The 24,401-nt window shown below is 40.3% G+C and overlaps 1 protein-coding gene across 3 annotated transcripts; it reads left to right on the top strand.

Annotated features, from left to right (window-relative positions):
• Window positions 1-1,632: 1,632 nt before the first annotated feature.
• LOC110214390 (uncharacterized) lies at window positions 1,633-14,611 on the top strand. Of its 3 annotated transcripts, XM_020995287.2 has the most exons (4): window positions 1,639-1,723; window positions 8,871-8,984; window positions 10,767-10,820; window positions 11,348-14,611. In XM_020995287.2, the coding sequence occupies exon 4, from the start codon at window positions 11,572-11,574 to the stop codon at window positions 13,207-13,209; it is 1,638 nt and encodes a 545-aa protein (XP_020850946.1). In that variant the 5' UTR covers window positions 1,639-1,723; window positions 8,871-8,984; window positions 10,767-10,820; window positions 11,348-11,571; the 3' UTR covers window positions 13,210-14,611. The 3 variants fall into 3 exon arrangements, with proteins under 3 accessions (XP_020850954.1, XP_020850950.1, XP_020850946.1); XM_020995291.2 differs by lacking the exon at window positions 8,871-8,984 and having other exon boundaries at window positions 1,635-1,723; XM_020995295.2 differs by lacking the exons at window positions 8,871-8,984; window positions 10,767-10,820 and having other exon boundaries at window positions 1,633-1,723.
• The last annotated feature ends 9,790 nt before the right edge of the window (window positions 14,612-24,401 follow it).

The raw sequence follows: 24,401 nt of genomic DNA, 5'->3' as shown, positions 1-24,401 counted from the left end.
TCCCAGTTCATGATTTTCTTCCTACATACTGACACTATCCTAGTTCAGGCTTTTGAAACCTCTTGTCTGGATTATTGTTATAGCCTCCTCTTCCCAATTGATGTTTCACATAGCTGTAAAAAATGATCTTCCTAAAGCAGATATCAGACCATTTTGCTCTGGTGCTCAAAACATTTCAGTGATTATTTCCTTTAGGATGAAATATAAATTTTTAGCCTAGAATTTAAAGTCTGGCTATAACCTACCTTTCCATCTTTATTTCATATTATTTCCCTTCACATATACTACAGTCCAGTTACTAGTTGTTCCCTGAACTGGAAAAGTAATCTTTGCCTCTGTATTTGTACAAGCCATCTCCCGTACTCGGGATGTTCTCTTGTGCATTTCTGATTTTCTGATCCCTTTATCTGCCTTCAAGGCCAAGCTCAAGTGGTGCTATCTCATTTAGCTTTCATGATTCCTCCTGCTGGTAAACATTTTCTTCCCCTTTAAATATTCCTAGGCAACTTCATCTGTTCTCTCCTTCCCTCTCTACATTCCTCACCTCACACTTATTTTGCTACATCGTCTCTCTACAGTAGAATGAGAACTCTTTGATGGAACAGAGGTTACTCCATTTTTGTCTATATTTCCAACATTTAGCACAGTGCACTCGGTATATTATGACAGGTGCTTAAGAAACGCTTGTTGAATTGAAAATGGAACATATGAACGCCCCACAAAAGTCAGTAATTACATAAATATCTCTAATTTAGTATTTAAGTCCTTCTGGTCTCTGCTTCTTATCCTTAATAACTATCCTTTCCACTCATTATTGCTCTGGCCGTTTATTAATTCAGCATGTGCCTACTCTATACAAAACACATGGAGGGAGAGTAGTTAATACAAATTCTTATACAAAGAAGATACAAAGCGTTTCCTTTATGAAGTTAATCGGATGTTGTCTTCCAGTATCTGAAGGAAGATCGAGTATTAGAGGTATTGGACTTGCTGTGTTTGGTTCCTTAACAGTAGAATTAGAAGCTGTGGGTGGAAACTGCAGAGAGAAAAATAGGATCGGTGTTACGGACAACTTTCCAACAATTAGCGTTCCCACAGCGGAGTGAGCAGTCTCTGGAGGTAGCAGGAGGTCTTCAAAGGTTAGATGACCACTTGTAGCCATACTGCAGAAGAGTTCAGGTTCAAGTACAGGTTGGACAAGGTGCCCTCTGAGGAGCTTTCCTGCGCTGAGATTCTGTGACGCTGAGGTTCGGCGAGAGCAGTGATTGGCTGATCTCCTTTTGATGGGCTGTTGTTAGCCTTTGGCGGGAGTGAGGAGCAAGAAAATGCACACGGCCTCCATCCTCCTGCAGCTTTGTGGACCCTTATGGTGAGGCTCCCCTTAAGAGTAAAAGTCTGGGTTAGGGCGCCAGGAGAAAGGTAGCGACGTGAGGACTCCCGGGTGCGGGCAATGAAGGAGAGATCTGGGGAGCTCTTCCTCCCTGGGGTCCCGGCTCTGCCCTCTTGCCCGCTCCTAAGCGTTTAAGACGCGGGGTGGGGAGGGCCATAGAGATTCTCGAGTCCTCCAAGCATCCTAGAACGGTCGCAGACTCCGGAGCCTAGGAGCTGCTTCCGGCCCTCGTTCGGTTCGTTTCCTTCCAGTTCGCCCCTGTTTTGGTTACAGTCAGAACTCCGCCCCCCAACCCTTTCCCCGGCCCCGGACGCCGCGCGCTCTGAGCGGACGGTGAGTCGGGGCCGGGGGCGGTGTGAGGGCCCGGTGGGGTTGGGGGTGGGCAGCGAGAAGAGTCCTCCCCTGGGACGTATTGACTGATCCCTTGGGCTTGACCCTGCCACTTAGTCACAGTGTGACCTTGGACGACCCCATCCTTCTCGGTTTCCCCCTCTGTAAAAAACGAGAGGGTCCGACTGTGTAGATCTCTGACGCTCCTTCCAGCTCTGACAATCTGGGGTCCAGGGTATATGGAGCAGCAAGATGGGGGGGGTGCGATGTGTGAAAGGAGGAAAACCCTGGGGCTGTCACTGGTGGGAGAGCGGGGAGCCCACCCCGCGGCTGGCCGCAGTGGATGAAGTGCTGGACTTGGAGTCAGGTTCAAATCCTGCCCCTGACGTCTGACAGAAAGTCGAAAAGTTTCCTCCTGTGTAAAATGAGGATAATGATATCTTTAATGCCTCTCTCAGGATTGGGAGGCTCAAATGAGATCATTTATGCAGAGGGCTTTGCAAAGTTTAAAGCGGACATAAATGCCAACCTTCATCATTAACGCTATATGCCCTAAACGGGTTTCTTGAGGCAAGTGAAAGTGGAAAATCCTGCCATCAGCCACATAGGCCATCTGTTGCTGCCTCACCGGCACTTGGCTCCTTAGTGACTGCTGGGCGCACCCCGGGCTTCACTGTGTGCAGAGGCCAGTGCAATGTTGAGTATATTCAATCTAACAAACGTTTATTAAGCTAAACTTAAGATAATACCACAATATAAGTGCATCAGTCCTGGCCCTGAAGCAGCTTGTATGTGGTCTGTATTAATTGTCAATTTGGCAGTTAAGACATTTGCTAAGTACAGGCCACTGGAGGACACACAAAGGAAAAAAGACCTGGGGCCTGCCCTTAAGGAACTTTTAGAATACTGGGGAATACAATACATACCCGGAAGATTATGGTGCAGGGAAGAATGTCATAGGAGAAAAGGAAGGTTATAAAAAAATGTGTTTATTTTTTGGACAATTGGGGTTAAGTGACTTGCCCAGGGTCACACAACTAGTGTCAAGTGTTTGTCTGAGGTCAGATTTGAAATGAGGTCCTCCTGACTTCAGGGCCGATGGTCTATCCACTGTGCCACCCAGCTGCCCCAGGTTATAAAAATTTGAGTAGGGAGAGATCACTCACTCTTGGCTGGGGAAAAATAAAGCATGAGTTTTATGTAACTATTGGTATCTGAGCTGAGCCTTGGAAAAGGACTTCGCCAGGCAGAGATTGGGCAGCCCTGATGCAGTGGATCAAGAGGAGCCTGGAGTTAGGAAGACTTGAAATTGAAATCTGGACTCAGACACTTAACTACCTGTGTAACCCTGGGCAAGTCACTTAACCCTGTTTGCTTGAGTTTCCTCATCTATAAAATGAGCTGGAGAAGGAAATAGCAAACTACTCCAATATCTTTGCCAAGAAAGCTCCAAATGGGATCACAGAGTCAGACATGCATGACTGAAACAACTGAACAACAAAAACTGTAACATACTGGACAAGTAGTCATGTAGCCTCTACTTGAAGACCTTCAAAGAAAAAGAATTCATCATCTCTCAAGGCAGCTCTTTCCACTTTTACATAGCTCTGTTAGTTTTTCTTGACATCAAATCTAAATGTGCCTCAGTGGAACTTCTACCTATCATTGCTAGTTCTTTCCTCAGCGGTAAAATCCATTCACTCTTGCACATGGCAGCCCTTCAGATACTTGAACACGGCTATCATGTTCCCTGGAATATTCTCCAAGTTAAACAAGCAAGATTCTTCAGCTAATTCTCAGATGAATGGACTTAAGAACGTTCACCATCCTGGTTGCCTTTCTCAGGATGTTCTCCAGTGTTTCAGAGGACCCCAAAGTGCATGCAATACATCAGATGTGGTTTAACCAGGGCAAAATACAGAGGAGTTAATATCTTCTTCCTCTGCCCAAATACATCTCAAATAGCCTTAGCTTTTTTGGCTTCCACATCATACTGCCAACTGCTATTGAGCTCGTAGTTTTCTAAAGCCCCTTTATACTTTTTAGATAAAGTATTGTCTCATATATCTCCTCCATTTTGTATTTAAGAAATTGATTTTTTGATCCTCAGTGTAAGACTTTACATATATCTCCACTGAATTTCTTCTTTTTAAAGTTAGCCTAATGCTGTAGCCCAGGGGTGGGGAACCTGTCGCATTGAGGCCACATGTGGCCCTCTAGATCCTCAAGTGCGGCCCTTCCTTTGCTCTAGCCTATCAAGATCTTTTTGGATCCTCATCCAGTGTGTGCTATTTATACCTTCCAGATCTGTGTCACCTACAAATATGATGAATATGCCTTCTTTGCCTCATTCCAGGTTATTAATAAAAATGTTAAACAACACACCCATGCACAGATCCTTTTGGAGACCTCTTGCCAAAGTGATAATGGAACCATTAATAAGAATTCTGAATATGGCTATTTAATTAGTTTTGAATCAGTCTAATTGTATTACTGTCTAGGCTGTATCTTTTCACCTTTTCTTTGAGAGAAACTTAAATTTTCTCTTTTAGAGATACTTTATGAAAGGAGATATTTTAATAATTTAAAGATAAAAATGGTTTAATGATTAAGAATATCAGATGTCTTATTGCACGCTAGGCAAATTATAGCTATAGAATTCATCTGATGTACTGGGTTACTAACCCTGAGCAAAAGGATGTTCTTGATGAAGCCATGGTGGTTTTTTTTTAATTGCTGCTTCCTTTTCAAGATGTCTCTTTAATAACCTATTATTAAAGAGATACTTTGTTAATATTTAGCTATCTCTTTAATAATTCATTCTAAATTGTTCCTAGGAATTAAAATCAAAATTGCTGAACTGTACTTTGTAGACTCCATTTTCTTTCTAGTTTTGGAAGCTGAGACATTTGTCGAATTGTATAGTCTTCCCTTTTCCCATAATCTTTCGAATGTCATTGACACTCTATTTCAAGTGTCCATTTACTAATAATATTAACATATCATTATCAGTAATACAGTAGCTACAAAATATTATTTTATGCCCATATTTATTAGATAAAATGGAAGCTTTTTCTCAATTAGAAAATACATTTGGCATGGGTGGCATAGGCCCACACTAAATGTGAACTAAAATATTAAAAACTTTTAGCAGAAGAAATGGGGTTGAAATATGCTGAAGCAATATTTTAAGTAGTTCAGTACTACTTATCTAATGCCATAATAGGTAGAATTCAGTAAGGTGGAAGGTAAGAAGTGGACTTGTAATCAGATCACCTTCAGTCAGTGCCAGACATTGTCTTAAATTCTGAGGATACAAGGAAAAGCAAAAACAGGGGCAGCTAGGTGGCACTGTGAATAGAGCACTGGCCTGGAGTCAGGAGGACCTGAGTTCAAATCTGGCCTCAGACACGTAACACTCACTAGTTGTGTGACCCTGGGCAAGTCACTTAACCCCATAGCCTATCAAAATACAAAAAAAAAAGAAAGAAAGAAAGAAAGAAAAGCAAAATCAGTCGCTGCCCTCCAGGAGTTTAAATTTGAATGAAGGAGACAACATGTAAATAACAATTTACGTGTCAAATATATAATAGCTAGCTAGCATTTATAAAGTGCTTTAAAGTTTTCAAAGAGCTTTGCAGATGTTAAGAACTGTTAAAGAGTTCCCTGAACTTGTCTTTTTGAATTGCCATATTTTCCAGAAACACTAGACCCAGAGCATGCAAGAAGCCCTGAATGTGTCAAAGACCAACCCTCCTCCCACTCCAGCTGACATAATTTGTTGTTTGCACCTCAAGCTGGATTCCCTGTGTGTCCCTGGGAAGCAAGACAGGTGACAGCCAGTCTGTGCCAGCCTGGGAAAAATGCTTGTGCAGCAGGAGTCTTTTGCAGATAAGCTCTATCTTCATGGTCTAGGGGTTCCTGAGGGAAAAAAGGATGGCTTTTGCCATTGCCTTGTCCCTCCCCTTCCTGAGAGGTTATGGAACCTTTCCCCTCTGATGCCTTTCCATTTTCTCCTCCTTTTGTTGTATTGTCATAAATTTGCAAACTTCTGTAAGGACTATGAACTCTTTGGGTTCCACATGCGTGTTCATTTCTCTTGTAATAAGCCTGGTTTTCACATATGTTTTGTGACGTGATTGCCTGTTGACATATACATTATTTCAGTTTTTCCTCACAATACACCTTTGAAACCTATAGGGCCTACCATTATCCCCATTTCAGAGATACTAGAATCCCTGTGGCAGTTGATAATGTTATTGATAGTGAGACTATACTGCTGTAGGACTGCTGGCATATCTATTCTGGTTTTTGTCTGTTGTCCTTCTTCAGTCTTCATCTGTAAATTCTCTTGGGATAATTTTTTGGCAGATTTGTTTTCTCCTTTAGTGCTTTTTGCTGTTTCGCAGTGTGATATTATTTGCAATCTTAATAAATAATAACAGCTAACCTATTTCACTTTGGGGTCTATAAAGCACTTTACATATAGTATCTTATTTTATCCTCAGATCAACCATCAGATATAAGTTCTATTATCCCAGTTTTACAGATGAAGAAACTGAGGCAGGTAGTAGTTGTTTAAGTGAATTGCCCAGGGTCACATTGCTGATAAATGTTTGAGGAAGGATTCAAACTTTATTCTTCACGTTAGATCCAGGACTCTATCCACTCTGCTTCTACCATCCTAGCCCATAATTTTGTAAATGAGTTTATACTTTAAATTAACATTGCCCTTGGCCACAGTTTTTGGCAAGGAAATCCAGTGTTTCCTGGATGAGCCAGTTTCTGGGCTTTTGTTATCACCTTCTGCCAGAAATGATGATAATCAAAGTCAATGTCATTACCTTTATCTATTTACTAATCTTCAGCACCAGGAACTTTTTACTTAACCTCTGCTTGCCTCAGCTTTCCCAATAGTAAAATGGGGATAACAGTAGAACCTACGTCTTGGGGTGGTTGTGAGGATTGAATGAGATAATATCTGTAGAGGATTTGGCACATAATAGATGCTTAATAACTCCATCCTTCCTGCCCTTCATTCCTTCCCTCATTCCTTCTGTTCTTCCTTCCTTTATTCCTTTCTTCTTTCCTTCCTTCTCTCATTCCTTCCTTTCTTCCCTTTTTCCTTCCTTTCCTCCTCCCCTTTTTCCTTCCTTCTTTTCTTCTACTTGGGACTATAACTTCTTCATATATAACCCTCTGTATTGCCTCTGTTTGCACAGGTGACTTTTGGTGACATAATGATAAGAAGAGTTAGTCAGTCATTAAAGGAGAAACTCTGTATAGAGGCCCATGTCTTCTGTTGAGGAGAGTCATGTGAGAAATGAATGGTAGTATTTCAGACCAAAGCTGCTCTCACTTATATTTCTTCTTTCTGCCCTTCCCGCTAAGGGAACCTAAAAGAGCAGATGAGGGCATCTTTGCTCCCATTGATGGCCAGGTCCCAGGTGAGTTGCCCTTCTTGAGGTCCTAAAATTGTTCCCCCGAAGAGTGCTACATGTGGAGTCAGAAGACCTGAGTTTAAACATCAGCTGTGCCATCTTTTCCCATTGTAAACGTGGGCAGTGCATCTCTTTTGTCCTTTCCCCTCCTATCGCATCATAGGTTCCCAGCACAAGTCAGTATATCCTATTTCCTTCCCCATCAGCAGGAGTTCCAGTTTCTTACTCTTCATTTTGTCATTTGTAAAATGAAGGAGTGGATTGTATGGATCTCTAAGGTCATTCCCAGCTCTAAATCCTATGATTTTTTTCCTTACTCTGCAATGACCATATTAGCCATGTTGCCAGAAAGAGGCAAGAAAAATAAAGTGAAAAAATATGCTTCAGACTGCATTCATTAGCTCTCTTTCTGGATGTAGATAGTATTTTTCTTCATGAGTCCTTTGGAATTGTTTTAGATAATTGTATTGATTAGAGTAGCTCAGTCTTTCACAGTTGATCATTGTTACAATATTGCAGTTACTGTGTGCAATGTACTCCTGGTTATGCTCACTTTACTTTGCATCAGTCTTGCATGTAAGTCTTCCCAGGTTTTTCTGAAACCATCCTTCTCATCATTTCTTATAGCACAATAGTACTCCATCAAAATTATATGCCACATCTGGTTCAGTCATACCCTAACTGATGAGCATCTCCTCAATTTCCAATTCTTTGCCATCATACAAAGAGCAGCTATAAATATTTTTGTATATATAGATCTTTTTTCATTTTCCTTACAGAACTAGTAGTGGTATTGCTGAGTCAAAGGGTATGTGCAATTTTATAGCTCTTTCAGCATAGTTCCAAATTGTTCTGTAGAATGGTTGTCCAGTTTACAACTCTACGTTAGTGTCTCTATTTTTCTATGTCCCTCTAGCATTTATCATTTTCCTTTTCTGTCATGTGAGTCACATCTGATAGATAAGAGGTGATACCTAAGAGTTTTAATTTGCTTTTCTCTAATCAATAGTAATTTAAAGTATTTTTTCATATAACTATTGACTTTGATTTCTTCTTTTGAAAACTGCCTGTTCATATCCTTTGACCATTTATCAGTGAAGCATTCCCCACTCTTATTTTTATAAATTTGGCTCAGTTCCCTATGCATTTGAGAAATGAAGCCATTATCAGAGAAATTTGCTATAAAAATTTCCCCCCAGTTTCCTGTTTTACTTCTCATTTTGGCTGCATTGGTTTTTGTTAGTGCAAAACCTTTTTAATTTCATATAATTAAAATTATCCATTTTACTTCCTATGGGGATAGAAGTTTCTTATCCTTCCAGGAATAATAATAGCTCTGGTTTCTTTGGTATACTACTTTTGACAGATGGTTTTTCTCATGAGAACCTTTTGAGGGAGGTCAAGTATTATCTCCATTTTATGAATTAGGAAACTCAGGCTGGAGGGTAATGACTTGCTCAAGATAATAGAAGGAAGGACTTGAATCTAGGTCTTCTGACTTCAAGACAATGCTGTTTTCACTACTCAGTGATATTCTTGTCCTTATGTGCTTCAATTCTCATCTTTTCAAGGGACTCCTACTTTGAGTGGAGTGTTCTGAGGTCTCTGCTCTTGGCATTTTTGCTCCCTTTCCACCTGTTTTCTGTAGCTTGCTTTAGCTTCCATTCCTAGCACAAACGAGTGTATTCTATGTCCTTTCATACAAGTAGGACTTCCAGCCTCTAAGCTTGATGTGATCTTCTAACTGGAGTGAGAAGAGCCATGGATGTTGGATCTGCAGGAAGCTAAGGAAACAGATGAATCCCAGGGAGGTTCCTGCACAGGTGAGGGAGAGAAACTAGTTAGTGGAAATCCTAATCATCCTTATAACCATAGTTATTCAGATTTCCTAAATATTCTCATTTCTACTCTCTAATTATAGTGTATGTACATAATTGTTTTCATATTGTCCCTTCCATGAAAATGTGAGGTCTTTGAGAGTAGTAACAAGGTTTCTTTCCCTTATTATTTTTCTTTTCTTTCCTTTTTTTAAAAAAACCTTTCTTTGTCTCCCCAGTGCTTAGCACAGTGCCTGGCACATGGTAACCACTTAATAAGTGCTTGTTCACTGACTATCTATATCAAGTATTGCAGTGGAAAATGCCTCAAGATAATGGATAAATAAATCAAAAAAACTTGCTTTGAGAAAAAGCAGAGAGAACAAGAAAATTGAGGGCATTCTTGTGCTCCCTAGGGAAGTCCTTGAAGAAGAGGGACTTGGTAAGACAGCATCAACATTGCCTCAGGTGGCCTGTCCATAGTCATATGCAGAAAGACCTGACTTTCAGTTCAACATTTATTAACTGCCTTGTATCTACAAAATATTTCTAGGAACTTTGGAAGTGTCAGTGACAAGTGGAGAAGTCTGGGTCCTCCTGGGTATTAGATGAACAGCAGCATGATATAGTGAAAAGACTACTTGACTTGGAATAAAGAAAACCTAGATTTGAATTTTGGTTTAGATACATAATAGCTACATGACTGTGGGGAAACCCTATAATTAATTACTCTTAGCTTTAGTTACTTTACTTATGGGGGGAAAACTGGATGATAAAGTGTACACTACCTACCTTATCAGGTTGTTGTGGAGATTTTTGTAAACCTTGAACTGCTCTATAAATCTGTGTTGTTGTTTGTAATCCAGATTAGAGATGACAAGTTCATGACTGGCAGTGGTAGGAGGCTGAAGGGAAAGAGGTGGGCAATGAAAGTGTTGAGGATTTCAGAAAGGAAACATTTTGGGAACCATTTCCAGTAGGCAGGGATGGAGGCAACAATACCTTTGCTCATCCAAATGGGAAAGTTAGCTAAGGGTGGCCATCCTCTGGCAGAGCTGTGGCTTTGTCTTTATTTTTGGTTGGAGGTGATAGTGAGACACCTTGTCTAGACTACTGTATAGACAGAGCCACAACAGGATGTGACCAGGGATTAGTTCAAGAGTGAACAGCTAGATTGCTGTGTGATTTCTAGGAAGGTGATCACAGGCGAATGATCTTGTTCAGGGTAAGAAGAGGAGTGAGAGGTATGAGAAGACTTCGGTTATTTAGACATCTGCTTGAGCTCTCTTTCTACCCACAGCAGAACAGCTAACGACTTAATGATGTGCCTTAATGATAACATTCTTTACAAGGTGGAGGAGTCAACAAAGGGAAATTCTAAATGGGAGCTGATTCTCACTAACAAAGAGGAACTGGTTGGAGGGAAATGACTGTTCTGTTCTAGAGTTTATTATTTTCTCTCAAGAGAAAGCAAAGTAGGCCTAGATTTTGGGAAGGCAGAACTCTAAGAGTTCAGAGGAAAATAGGTAGGATGCCATAAATTAAATTCTTGCAGATGTAGACTTTTTCCTGAGAGAATAGCTTTCCTATTCAAAGACAGAAAGAATGAGATATCATCATCTGTGACCATCTTTCCCACTGGCTGACCTTGTGACATTTCCACGAAAAGGTTCCTTCCCTAGAAATGCAGCTTCTATGTCACAACTTACTTACCTTACTTTGATAGGTTTAAAGTATTTATATGAAGGGGCCCGAGAAGTCATTTTGTCCAACCCTTTCATTTTATAGGTGAGGACATGGTTATTACGGCAGTAAAGGGACTTGTCTGATGTTACACAGCTTGTAAGTATTAGAGCCAGGATTTAAACATAGGTTCTGTTATGCCAAATCCAATATGTTTTTGTTTTGCTATGCTGCCTCTCCTCCTCTTTCTTCTTTTTTAGCACCAATTTCATTGCTTTCTTTGCTAATTCCTCCGGTGACTAGGAACTCATTACCCTATGAAGCATTCTTTCCTATTTCTGTACAATTCTAACTATTCCCCCATCAAATATTCTCATCTACCTATTTAGGCCATCTCACCACTAATCATACTTGACTGAAAACTTATCTTGTCTCCCATACACTCTGCTTATACCTCAAAATTTCTTCCCAACTCCCCTGCCTAATAATGTTCTACCCTCCTCAACTGGTTCACTTTGTGTTTACTAGGCCCCTTATCTAGATTATATTTCTAATCAATTTCTCCTGCTTCCTAGTTCCAACCTTTTGCTTTCTTTCTAGATTTTATATTAGTTCTGAGAATAAGCAGTCTAATAATTTTTTTTCCTCAGCATAGAGAACATTATATTTTCAATTTCTTGTTTCAGATTTGGAAAGAACTGAGAATGAGCAGTTATATGAAAAAGGGGAAAATTTCAAAAGAGTCCTGTCAAATGGAGAAACACTGGAAATAATCCTAAAGGATTTCCCTGAAGAACATGAGTTTGAAGAATATTTTAAACGTGAAAGGAGCTTAAACATTTATCAGAAAAACTCTATAGCAGTGATTTTTAGGAAATGCTCTTCCCTGGAAAAAGAGTTCAATAAAGCCATGATGACTCACAAGAAAACCACTATAGAGGATATCACCAAAAAATGTAATGAATTTGGGGCAGAATCAACACTCATAGCCCATCATAAAGGAATAACAAAAGAAAAAGTCCATGAATGTGATAATTGTGGTAAAAACTTTGAGCAGAATTCAGACCTTGTTCTACACCAGAGAATTCACACTGGAGAGAAATCACACAAATGTAATGAATGTGGAAAAATTTTCAGTAGAAGCTCAAACTTGAGAGAACATCAAAAAATTCATACTGGAGAAAAACCATATAAGTGTAATAAATGTTCAAAAGCTTTCATTTGTAGCTCCCGGCTTATTCAACATCAGTTAATTCACACTGGAGAAAAACCTTATAGATGTGATGAATGTGGTAAAGCTTTCAGTCTCAACTCACAACTTAATAGACATCAGAAAACTCATACTGGAGATAAGCCATTTGAATGTAATGAATGTCAGAAGACATTTAGTCAGAGATCACACCTTATTCAACATCAAAGAATCCATACTGGAGAGAAACCTTATAGATGTGATAAATGTGGAAAAGCCTTTGGTCAGAACTCTCAGCTTGTGTTACATCAGAGAATTCATACAGGAGAGAGGCCTCATGAATGTAATGAATGTGGAAAAACTTTCAATCAAAGATCACTACTTATTAGACATCAAAGAATTCACACTGGAGAGAGACCTTACAAGTGTAATGAATGTGGAGAAACCTTTATTCAGAACTCACACCTTATTCTACACCAGAGAATTCACACTGGAGAAAGACCCTACAAATGTAAGGAATGTGGGAAGTCATTCAGTCAAAGTTCAACTCTTGATCAGCATCAGATAGTTCATACTGGAGTAAAACCATACAAATGTAATGAGTGTGGGAAAGCCTTCAGCTGGAGTTCACGTCTTATTCAACATCAGTTAATACACACTGGAGAGAAACCATATAAATGTAATAAATGTTCAAAAGCTTTCAGTTGCAGCTCAGGCCTTATCTTACACCAGAGAACTCATACTGGAGAGAAACCCTATAAATGTAATGAGTGTAGTAAAGGCTTCATTCAGAGTTCACAACTTATTCAGCATCAAAGAATTCACACTGGAGAAAAGCCCTATGGATGTGATGAATGTGGCAAAGCCTTTGGTCAGAGCTCACAACTTATTCAACATCAAAGAATTCATACTGGAGAAAAACCTTATGGGTGTGATGAATGTGGGAAGGCCTTTAGTCAAAGTTCACAACTTACTCTACATCAGAGAATTCATACTGGAGAAAAGCCTCATAAATGTAGTGAATGTGGAAAGGCTTTTTGTCAGAGCTCACAACTTAGACTACACCAGAGAATTCATACTGGAGAGAAACCCCACAAATGTACTGAATGTGGGAAAGCCTTTACTCAAAGCTCACTTCTTATCAGGCACCAGAGAGTTCATACTGGTGAGAAACCTTATGAATGCCATGAATGTGGGAAAGCTTTCAGTCAGAGTTCAACTCTTGTTCAGCATCAGATAATTCATACTGGAGTGAAACTTTTTAAATGTAATCAATGTGGGAAAACTTTTAGTAGGAGTTCTTACCTTATTCTACATCAAAGAACTCACATTGATGAGAAATCCAACCAAAGTAATTAATATGAAAACTTTGTGATACTTTAAGCCATATAAAGTTGCCTGGAAAGAAAGTGAATGAATGTGATAAGTAAAGGAAAGCCTCAGATTGGAATTCACACCTTACACTACATTAGAAAACCAATATTCAAGAAAAACTCTATAAATGTAATGCATGCCAATAAGCTTGCATTTGTAGCACCCTTCATTTAATTTATATCAGATTAGTTATACTAACAAAAAAAAATGAGAATGTTAGAATGGCTTTAGCAATATCTCACTTTGAGATCTCACAGCTTTTCAGAGGTGGCAGATCTCAGAAGTCATCTTGTCTCAACCTGTAAATGAAAAGGAATCTTCCTACACTATCCCTCTGTCAAATTGGTTATCCAGTCTCAGCTTGAAGACCTCCAATGACAGGGAATCTCCTACCTCCTGAGGCAGATTATTACCCTTTTAGACAATATTTTGTTAAAAAAATTTTCTTTACATCATGGCGAAATCTGCCTGTTTGCAACTTTAAGCCATTGCTCCTAGTTCTGCTCTGGTGACAACTAAATTTGGTCCCTTTTCCTTATTTTAGTTCTTTGTGATACTTAAGGTCTGCTATCATGCCTTCCCCAAAGTTTTTATTTTCCCCAGACCAGTGGTTCTCAAAGTGTGGTCCAGGACCTCTTTTTAGAGGTTTCTCAAGGTCACAACTATTTTCATAATAATAATAAAATGTTTTTAATTTTTAATATGGTAAATGTCAATAGATATAATCTATATAAATAAAGCTCTTTGTTGTGGGTGGCAGGAGGGGTCCTAATCATTTAAGAGTGGTACTGGTGCCAAAAAGTTTTAGAACCACTGGTCCACACTAAACATTCTTCAACTGAATTGAAATTGTCTCTATTTTTCCCACTGTCCTGTTTGCCCTCCTCTAAATCAGTTCAGGTTTTCAGTGTTCTTCCAAAAATATGGTACCTAGAAATGAATACCATAGTCCAGATGAGGTCATGCATTAATTAATTAATACAAATTAATTCAGTCCAATATCATGTTAGTGTTTTTGTTAGATATGTTAGATATTTTTGGGCTTCATATCACTTTGTTGACTCATACTGAGTTTGCAGTCCACCAAAACCACTAGATATTTTTCATGTGAGTTATTGTCTATCTAACTATCTCTTTTAATTTTGTATTTATATATCTGATAACCAAATGTAGGACTTTACATTTATTTATATTAAATTTCATCTCCTTAGAATTGGTCCCACGTTATAGCCAGAAACCTTTTTGAATCCTAGCTCAGACACTCAGTTTTAGTTATCCCTCCTATATCTAAAAACAGTGACATGAAATCCATATGTGTAATGTTTATAGCTTTGTTAAATGTCAAAGTCTATACTGTAACAAAATGTGATTAAATCCTCTAAGCTTCTCGTGGGAAGGACCTTCATCTGTTTAGAACATCAGATATGAAGAAAGAATTTACATGACAAATATTCTTTTTAATCTTAAACATATAAGGCCTTATGCCCTCTACTTCTTATTTGACACATTTCAATCCTCGTCTGTCTCTTTTGCTCTAACTCTTAATTCAGCAGTCATTTATTTTGTACCTATGATGTACAAAACACTACTAGGCACCAAGGGAGATAGGATCATTACTATAATTTTATTTAATACAAATGGTCTCAAAACTTCTTTCTTGGAGCTACCCTCTTACAATAAGCATGTGATAGTTATAATGTAAAATATAATAGAATTATACCCTGTGCTAAGCAAGTTTGAATAGTCTTGTAATCTCCCAGACATAGACCTTATTACTTTTATCCTGGTTTTTTTTTAACATTTTTTGCCTGCACTGAGATGAATGCCTACCATCTCTCCAACAATCAGAGCTCTGTCCTGGGCCCTTTTTTTCTAAACTCACCCTTGGTGATCATATTTCCTATGAGTTTATTTATCTCTATGTAGGTGAATCACACACACACACACACATGTATGTATGTATATATGTATGTATGTATGAATATCCAACCACAGCCTCTCCTGAACTCCCATCTAATGTCACCAGTTGCCTATTGGACATTTTGAATCTGATATCCCATAAACATCTCAAACCCAACATTGAGAGGCAGCATAGTATACTGGACAGACTGCTGAGTTTAAAGTCAGGAAGACCTGTGTTCAAATCCTAACTTAAATAGCTCTAAATCTATGAACCAAAGATTCTAGTGCCCCTCTTCTGAGCTTTCCTGTTTCTTTCAAAGGTACCACCATCCTTCTTAACTGATTCACAGCCTCACAGTCAACCTTACATCCTCACTCTGCCTCATCTCATATATCCAATCATCAAGTTTACAACATCTCTTAAATTTATTCCCCATCTCTTTACTTCACAGGTACTTCCCACATTCAGATATCACCTCTCACCAGGACTATTGCAGTGGTCTCCTTATTGGTCTTCCCCTCTCCGCTCTTTATTTTCACCGTATCTTCATAATAAGAGGATTTGTTCTGTAAAACTTGGACTCAGTCAAAAGGTTGCACCCAAGGACCTAGAAGGCCACTTGTGGCCTTGAGGCTGCAGGTTCTCCATTCCTGCACTAGGCAAATACAAAGCAAAACCAGTCTCTTCCCTCAAGAAGCTTATATCTTAATTGGGAAGAGGACCTGTACATAAATAAGGATATACAAGATAGATATGGAATGGATATAAGGTGACTTTAAAGGGGAAGGCACTTTTAGTATCTGGGGTGGGGGGGACTGGAAAAGGCCTGGAGAAGGTGTGGAGATGATGAATGACCTCAGTTTTTTCATTGATGTTTGAGAGGTCCACAGCTGAAAAGGTGGAAGGAAGGGTACTGTGGTAGCTTGAGAAGAGAAGAGAAGGTTTAGTAAAGTTGTGAGTGGGATAGATGATTGAATAGGGAGAAATAGAACATTCCCAATTCCTTCAGTCAGCAATCATTTATTAAATAAGCAGGTGCCAGGCACTGTGCTACATCTGGGGTGACAAAGACGAAATAGGCCTGCCCTCACGAGTTTATGATTCTCATGTGATATACTCAAGGAACTTCACCATCCTGGTTGCCTTCCTCTGGATCCTCTCTCTAGCTCATCCATGTTCTTCTCAAACTATGATGCCCAGGACTCAATGCTGTCTGACCAGGGCAGAGTACAGAGGTACTCTCATCTCCTTGGTTCTAAGAAGCCCCAAGTCTCATTAACTTTTTTGGCAGCCATATCACAAGACTGACTTAGTGAGCTTCACTCCACTAAAATCTCCCTATCTTTTATAGATAAACTGCTATATAACCATATTTTCCTTAACCTATACTTCTGAAGTGCATTTTTTTTTTTACTTTTTTGGTGAGGCAATTGGGGTTAAGTGACTTCCCCAGGGTCACACAGCTAGTTAAGTGTCAAGTGACTGAGGCCATATTTGAACTCAGGTCCTTCTGACTCCAAGGCTGGAGCTCTATCCACTGCATCACCTAACTGCCTCAGAAGTTAATTTTTTTTTTAACCCAAGTGTAAGGCTTTCTATTTATCCCTACTGGATTTTGTCTTAGTAGATTCATTCCAATATGCTGACCTGTCAGGATCTTTGTAGATCCTGATTCTATCAGTCCAATGTATTAGCTATTCTTCCATTTTTGAGACATCTGCAAATTTGTTGAACATGCTGTCTATGCCTTCATCCCAGTAATGGATGAAAATATACAGCATAGGACCAGACAGAGATCCCTAGAAAAGGATTTGGAGGATCTCCCTCCACCTTCCCTGCTCTAGCTCCTTCAAGCTTCAAGCTTCTTTAGGCCAGGGGTGGAGGAGTGAGTATGTTCTGCTGCTTGTGAAAACCGAACCCCTTACAACAGAAAGGGAAGGGCCTGAGGCACAGCTTCCCTGCTACCACTGGTGTACCTTCACAAAGATCTAGGAACTTAACTCCTTCTCCTGGGAGGCCATTAGTCCACAAACAAATTTAATTCAACAGATATTCATTGTCTTACTGTACAGAGCCCTGGGCTCCATGCAGAACTCACGAAGAAGGGGAGAAAAGATTGTCTCTAAGGAATTTATTATGATATACAGGGGGCTGAAACACTTATGTACACTAATGTCAATACAAGTTGGAATGAGAAAAATGCATAGGAGAGGTCAATCTGAGAGACCTGAGAAAGTTGCTGAGGGAAATCTCTCCCCATCCATGCTTTACCTCCTAGCTTATCTGTTCTTTAGGGCCCAGCTCCATGCCACCTTAATGCAACAGTTCAATAAAACGCAATGCAGTTAAACATTTATTAAATGCCTAATAGGTTTAAGATGAAAGGTATTTGGTGTAGTGGATGGAAGCCTGACTTTGGAGCAAGAAAGGCCTAAATTCAAGTCCTGCCTCTGACCTATACTGGCTATGTGACCACAGACAACTGATTTGACTTCTTGCCCAAAGTAACTCATATTATGTTATGAAAGAGTTGCTTGTATGTATGGAGAAAGTTTCCATACTAGGAATTCCCTACACTGATGTGATTGGTCTGAAGCAATACATATATACATACATACAAATATATATATATATATATATATATATATACATGTATATGTGTATATATATACATACACACACATATTCACATGTCAATATGTGTGTTATATATATATGTATGTGTATACACACATATATATATGCATATACATATGTAGAAAGCCTCAGAATAGAGAGATATAAACAAAATAGACTGTCCTCAAGAAACATCTTACTGGGAAGAATATAAATACATTCAAGAAACTGTGGTTGGTAATAATTTAATAACAGAAAAGGAAAAGTGGAAGGGCTGTGTCTGTGACACACTGAAGCTCCTCTGATGACTGCTGGGTCCCAAGTGAGTTGTCCTTCCTGAATCCTGTGCTGATGCTCATCTCTTTGATCCTGGCTTGGCAGGAATTCTCAACTCCTGATCATATCCCCATGGCTAAGTTTTTCTAAGATGGGTAGCACATAAAATCATTGACCTGTTACATCCATGGTTACAGAATCATAATACTTCAGAGTTAGGACCACAGAGAACATCTAGTCCAATGTATACCAAAAGAAGAATCCCCTCTATATTGTCCCTGACATGCCCATTCTGCCTCCACTTGAATAACAGCAGGTGAGGACCTCCTTAACTGACAAGGTAGCCCATTCCACTTTTGCATAGAGTTGTTAGGAATTTTTTTTTTAAATCAACGTGAAGAAAATCTACATTCCCATAACTTCTATCCTGTGCTTCTGGGTTTGCTTTCCTGGGCCAAGCAAAACAAATGTAACTTGTCTTCTTCAGAATAACCTTTCAATCAATAAGCATTTATTAAATGTCTACTTTGTGCCATTACACCATCTAAGCAACTTACTGTTGAGAATTCTGCACTTCGAGTCAGAGGAAGTTGGGAATTGTAGTTGGGGGACTTTGGGCAAATTACTTAATCTCCCTGAGTCTCAGTTTCCACATCTGCAAAAATGAGGATACTAGCACTTGCAATACCTCGCTGGATTTGGCCAATTTTGAAGCGCTATAGCAATGGGAGTCATTATCCTGGCTGTGTGGACCCGCAGGCTCCATCTAAGCAACAGCTGTTTCTAGGATCCCTCGGGAGAGCATCTCCTGGAGGACCTGACCTGAGGCCGGGCTCGGAAGGGGCGGGGCTTCCTGGAAAGTCCCTCCCCCTCGGCGCAGGCCAGTGAGAGGGCGAGGCCTCCGGTAAGCCTAGAGCGGCCGGATGTGCCCAGACGGGAGCTCCGGGCGGCCCCTCCCCTCATCGTTCCCACCCCCCACGCGTCCTGCAGAGCTGCTTCCGGCTCTCGTCAGCCTCAGCCCTCAGGGCCTCGCTAACGGTCCTCGGGGTCGGTTGCTTCCGAGTGGGGGGGTGAGTCTGGGCTGGGGATGGGCCCGGGGAGCGGGAGGAGTCGGAGAGTCACAGACCTTCAGGCTTCTTTAGCGATTCGCCATCATCTCATGTACCCCATTGGACAGTGGCGGTAAACTGAGGCCCAGCAGAGGAAGGGACTTGCAGAAGGCCACCCTGGGGGCTCAGGCCAGAGGCCCCACCCTTGAGAAGAGGTGGAGGAGGAGGATGTGTGAGATTTCATTCGTTCAACCAACCGACCAAACTGCTGCAAATACTCGTTAAGTGACTGCTGTGTGCAGAGCGCAGGGCTGGGAGATGCGGGATATTCGGAGTTTATAGAAGACGTGATTCCAGGCCTCGTGTACGTCATGTCTCCCCTGATAGAATGTAAGCTCCTTGAGGGCAGGAACTGTTTAATTTTGGACTTTGCTTCCCCGACCTCCGTCCCCAGCGCTGTGCCTGTCAGATAGTAAACGATTAATAAATGCTTGTTTATTGATTGAATTTTGATTAAATGTCTTGAGGGAGGTGACTTCCCCCAAAACGGTCATCCAGCCTCTGCTTGTGACTTCTAGGATTGGGAAGCTCACTACTCATCGAGGCAGCTTATTCCACTCTGGGATAGGTTATGATCGTTCCCCATTTCCAAGAGCTGCAAGGGACTTCCGAGGGCAGCTTGTCTAATAACTCACCTCCACAGCCTCCTGGACAAACTAGTCATCCAGCTTGCACTGGAAGACCTCCAGTGGTACTGAAGTAATACTTCCCTGGGCAGCTCGTTCCATTCCATTCAATAAGGCTTCATTGAGTGCCTGCTATGTGCCAGGCACCGTGCAAGGCTCTGGGAATACAAAAGCAAAACTGAAACAGTCTCTTTCTTCAAGAAGCTTATATTCTACAGGGGGAGCCAAATGCATACCTACATCTGTGTGAGAGGTGGTATGGTACAAATGGCAAGTATTCTTGATTTGGGGTCACACCTGGGTTCAAATCCTGGCCCTACCTAATAGTGTGACCTTGTGCAAGTAACTTAACCTCTCCGGGTCTCAGTTTCTCATCTGTAAAATGAGAGGGTTGAACTAGTTGGCATCTGAGGTTCTTTCCAGCTCTTGGATCTGTGATTCTGTGAAATAATTAAATACAAAATCAATACGAGGTAGTTTTAGTGGGGAAGCAAGAGCAGGTAAAAGGGATTAGGAGAGGTAGTAATGCAGGGTAGGGGGGTAGGAGGTGATGTATGTGATGAGTTTTGAAGGAAACTAGTGGCTCTTAGGAGGCAGAGTGAGTAGGGATATATTCCAGGCATCAGGACAGCCTGGCCAAAGACAAGGACACAGGAGATGGATGGTTGTGTGTGATTAATAAAACATATTCTAAGTTTAGGCTAATGGGTATATTCCTGCTCATTGTGTTTGCACAGACAGGTCTGGGAAAATATTGATTCTCATTATCAAGACAGGTGATATGGAAATCGATGTCTCTTTGACCAAGATTAGAGTGACCTAAGTCGCGTACACCAAGATAGCCCACCTTCCATCAGAGCTGACGTGTGCACCTCTCCGAAACACCTTGTTTTCAAAGGGCATATAAACTGACTCCACCACCATTAGGGGTCTTTGTTCTAAGAGAGACAGCTAAATGACTATCCTTTTATTAATAACCTGCTGCTCTTATTAATAAAATTATTAAATTACCCAGGAAAAAAGATTAAAAGACTATATGAAGGAGAGTAATGTATAATAAGGTTGGAAAGGTAGTTCTGGGTAGGTTGTGATGGGCTATGTCAGAAAAGTTTGAATTTGATCCTGGAGGTAATGTGGAGTCTCTAGAGTTTATTGAGCAGGGGAGTGACATGGTCAGACCAATGTTTTAGAAATATTTTGGCAGCTTTTGGAGGATGAATTGGAGAGAGGAGAGACTTTCAGGCAAGGTGACACTTAGGAGGCTATTGTAATAATACAGGCAAGAGGTGATGGCCTGAACTAGGTTGGAGGCCTTATGAGAGGAGAAGATGTTACAGAATCACTTAACTGGGATGGAGAGAGTGAGGAATTGGGAATGCATGAATTAAAAAGTACTTATTAAGTGCCTAACACTGTGCTAAGTGCTAGGGTTATAAATAGAAATCCCAGACAGTTCCTGCTTTCAAAGAATTTACATTCTAAAGTGAGGGAGATAAAACATTTAAGAGAGTGAATATGCTGAGAAAATGATAAGGCCCAGTGCTTTAGGGTGCAGGTCATATGACAACACCTGGTGGTCTTTCCTCTTTTCAGGATTGTAGTTAGCAACTCTCTGCTCACCCAAGTGGTATCAATGTCTACTATAACATTATGAACATACTGTATGTGACTGGAAAGATGGTGGTACCCTTGATGGAAATAGAGGCATTCAGATGAGGGATGAGTTGAGGGGTAAAGATAATGATATTGGTTTGATCCATTTTGAATTTGAGATGCCTGTAATTCACTGAGTGACAATCGTTCAAAAAACAGTTGGTGATATGAGACTGGGGCTTAGAGAGAGGCTAGGGCTAGATATATAGGGGTGGGTGGGTGTGTGTGGGTGGGTGTGGGTGGGTGGGTGGGTGTGTGTGTGTGTGTGTGTGTGTGTTTGATAATCTTCTGCATAGAGCTGTTAGTTTAACCCCCTGAAATGGAGATCACTTAGAATATAGAGAGAAAAGCATAGGGCCCAGGCTGGAGCTCTGGGTATTCCCACAATGATTCCATTTTGGGACAGCTTTTATTATTATGAATTTTTTTCTTATATTGATATGTCTCACTAATTTTTACCCAAATGCTCCTAGTTCTTTCTGGGGTCTCTTTATTTAAAAATGTGTTTTATTTTAAAATCACCTTCATTTCCAAATATATTCCTCCTCCTTCTCCTACCCATCATATGAAACAAAGGTTAAAAAATAAAGAGAATAAAAAGTCAGCAGAACCAACTAACACATCAACCGTATTTGACAAGAGATAGACTATTTCATATCCATAGTCCCTATTTATGCTAATAGAGGAGGAAGATGTTTTTTCTCAACTCTTCTCTGGGGCCAGGCTTGGCCATGATAATTATATGGCAGAACTCCTTCTTCTATATGACAACTTTTCATTTGTTCAAGCCTGACCCAAGGTGAAAAGAGGGCTGAGAAGGGGGCTCCTAGGGTGTTTCCTTCTCCCCACATGTAGAGAATAGTTCATCCCATCCTGATCTTCATGGCTAGGGTAGTGGTGTAGATGGGGAGGAAGGTTCCCATTTACAGAAAACAGAATTTTCTGAGACCTTGCTCCTTTCATCCTCCTAATTCCAGTTGATACTTAGAGTCCCTTCAGAGACCAAGTATGTGTTATTGTACTGACAGAAGAGTAAAGGATGTTCTTTTTGTATGGGGCAGTTTGCTTTTTGGTCAGCTGTCAGTTATTGCCGTGGACAGAAGGCTAAAAAAATTCACTTCAGCAAATACTAAGTGACTATTCTGGACAGGATATTAATGAAACATTCTGTTCTTTCTGGGAGCTTACATTTTCCTGGACAGTGGGTGATAGAACATGTACAAAACCAAGAATTGTACATTGAAAATTGAGGAGGGGGCCTCTTGTTATAGAAATGGGAAAATATGGGTGTAAAATATTGTCTACATTGTCAAATGCAGTCACTGCTGGTTAGTTCTGCAGTTCTACTTTTCCTGGTTAAAAGGGAGGGTTTACTGTGGAAAGTATATCAGGAAATGAATGATGTAAAAACAAAAGGTGCCAATAAAACTTTTTTTTAAAAAAAAGGAAATTGAATAAGGGAACAACAATGATACCTGGTGGGGACCTGTGAAGGCTTCACAGAAGAGGTGGCATCTTACTTGAGCCTTGAAGAAATATGGGCATTCTGAGGGGAGGGGCGAGGGAGGGCATTCCAGCCACAGAGGCCTCTGAAGTACAGAGACCGGGATGGAATAGTGAGTTCAGGGAATGGCTAGTAGTTCAGATTGACTTGAAGAGTGTGTGGGAAGGGGAGCAAAATCAAATAAGACTAGAAAGACAGATGGGAACTAAGTTGTAAACAGCTTTAAATGACAGAGTAAGGAGTTTAAATTTTGTCCTATAGGCAATGGGGAGCCACACTGAAGATTTTTGAATATGGCAGTGATATGATTAGGCCAGTGCCTTAGGAATATTAACCTCTGTATGAAGGAGGAATTGGAGAAGGGAGAGACTGAGAACAGAAAGCTCAATTAGGAGATCGTTGCTTTAATCCAGGTGAGAGGTGATGTGGACCTAATTCGTGGCTTTGTGATGTCCTAGAGGTAGAATCCATAAGACTTGATGAATGATTGGCCATGGGGGATGAGGGAGAGGGAAAAATCAGAGGTGACTCTGAGGTTCTGAACTTAAGTGACTGGGAGAATGGTGATAACATTAACAGAAACCAGCTGAGTGGTTCAAATCCTATCTCAAGCACTTATTAGCCGTGTAACCCTAGGTGAGTAGCTTAACTTCTATCTGCTACAATGTTTTCCTTTTTTTTTCTTTTTAAGAGAGGCTAATCATATCACCTCCCTCCCAGGGTTTTTGTGAAGCTTCCATGAGGTAACATCTGTCAGGGACCTTGCAAACCTTAAAGTGCTATATAAATAGTAATTATTATAAATAAATAGGGAAGCATAGAGGAGGTACAGATTAGAAAAGAAGGGGGTACAGCTTTAGGAGATAAGATGAGTTCTGGTTGGGACCTGTTTAGTTTGAGATGCTTACAAGACATGCAGGAAGAGCTCACCAAGTTGATGATTCATGACAAAAGATTATGAGAGAGAATGTAAGGCCAAATAGTCTAGATACAAATAGATAGAGAGGTTGCATGGAGTAGTGGATATAAAGATGGCCTTGGAGTCAGGAATAGCAGCATTTAAATCCTGCTGTGACACAGAACATCTATGAAACTGTTGGCAAATCAGGGAATCTCCAAGTGCCCCAGGCTTTAACACTGTAAGTTTCAGTGGAATTGTAGATTGGCATTGGTGGAAGGTGTTTCCATACCAGGAAATCCCCAATACTATTGAAATTACAAATCTAGATTTAAAAAATTATAGATGCTATTAGATATGTATGTAGCTATCTAGTAACAAATTAGGATTCTATATCTTTATACATAGAATAATTCCACACCAGTACACAATTCATAAGTAATTTTTGCTTGGCTTTAGAATCTCTTTATTTGCTTTTACCAGTAAATTTTAAAACTTGGAGGTGTTCTCAGATTGCACCTAGTATAACCTTTTCATTTTACAGATGAGGAAATTCAAGCCCAACAAAGGGCAACGATTGGCCCAAGGTTAT

The sequence above is a fragment of the Phascolarctos cinereus genome, unplaced genomic scaffold, assembly GCF_003287225.1.
Source record: "Phascolarctos cinereus isolate Bilbo 61053 unplaced genomic scaffold, phaCin_HiC Scaffold_4;HRSCAF=312, whole genome shotgun sequence".
NCBI lineage: Eukaryota > Metazoa > Chordata > Mammalia > Diprotodontia > Phascolarctidae > Phascolarctos > Phascolarctos cinereus.
The sequence above is the reverse complement of the archived record's forward strand: the minus strand, read 5'-3'. Positions and strand labels throughout refer to the sequence as shown.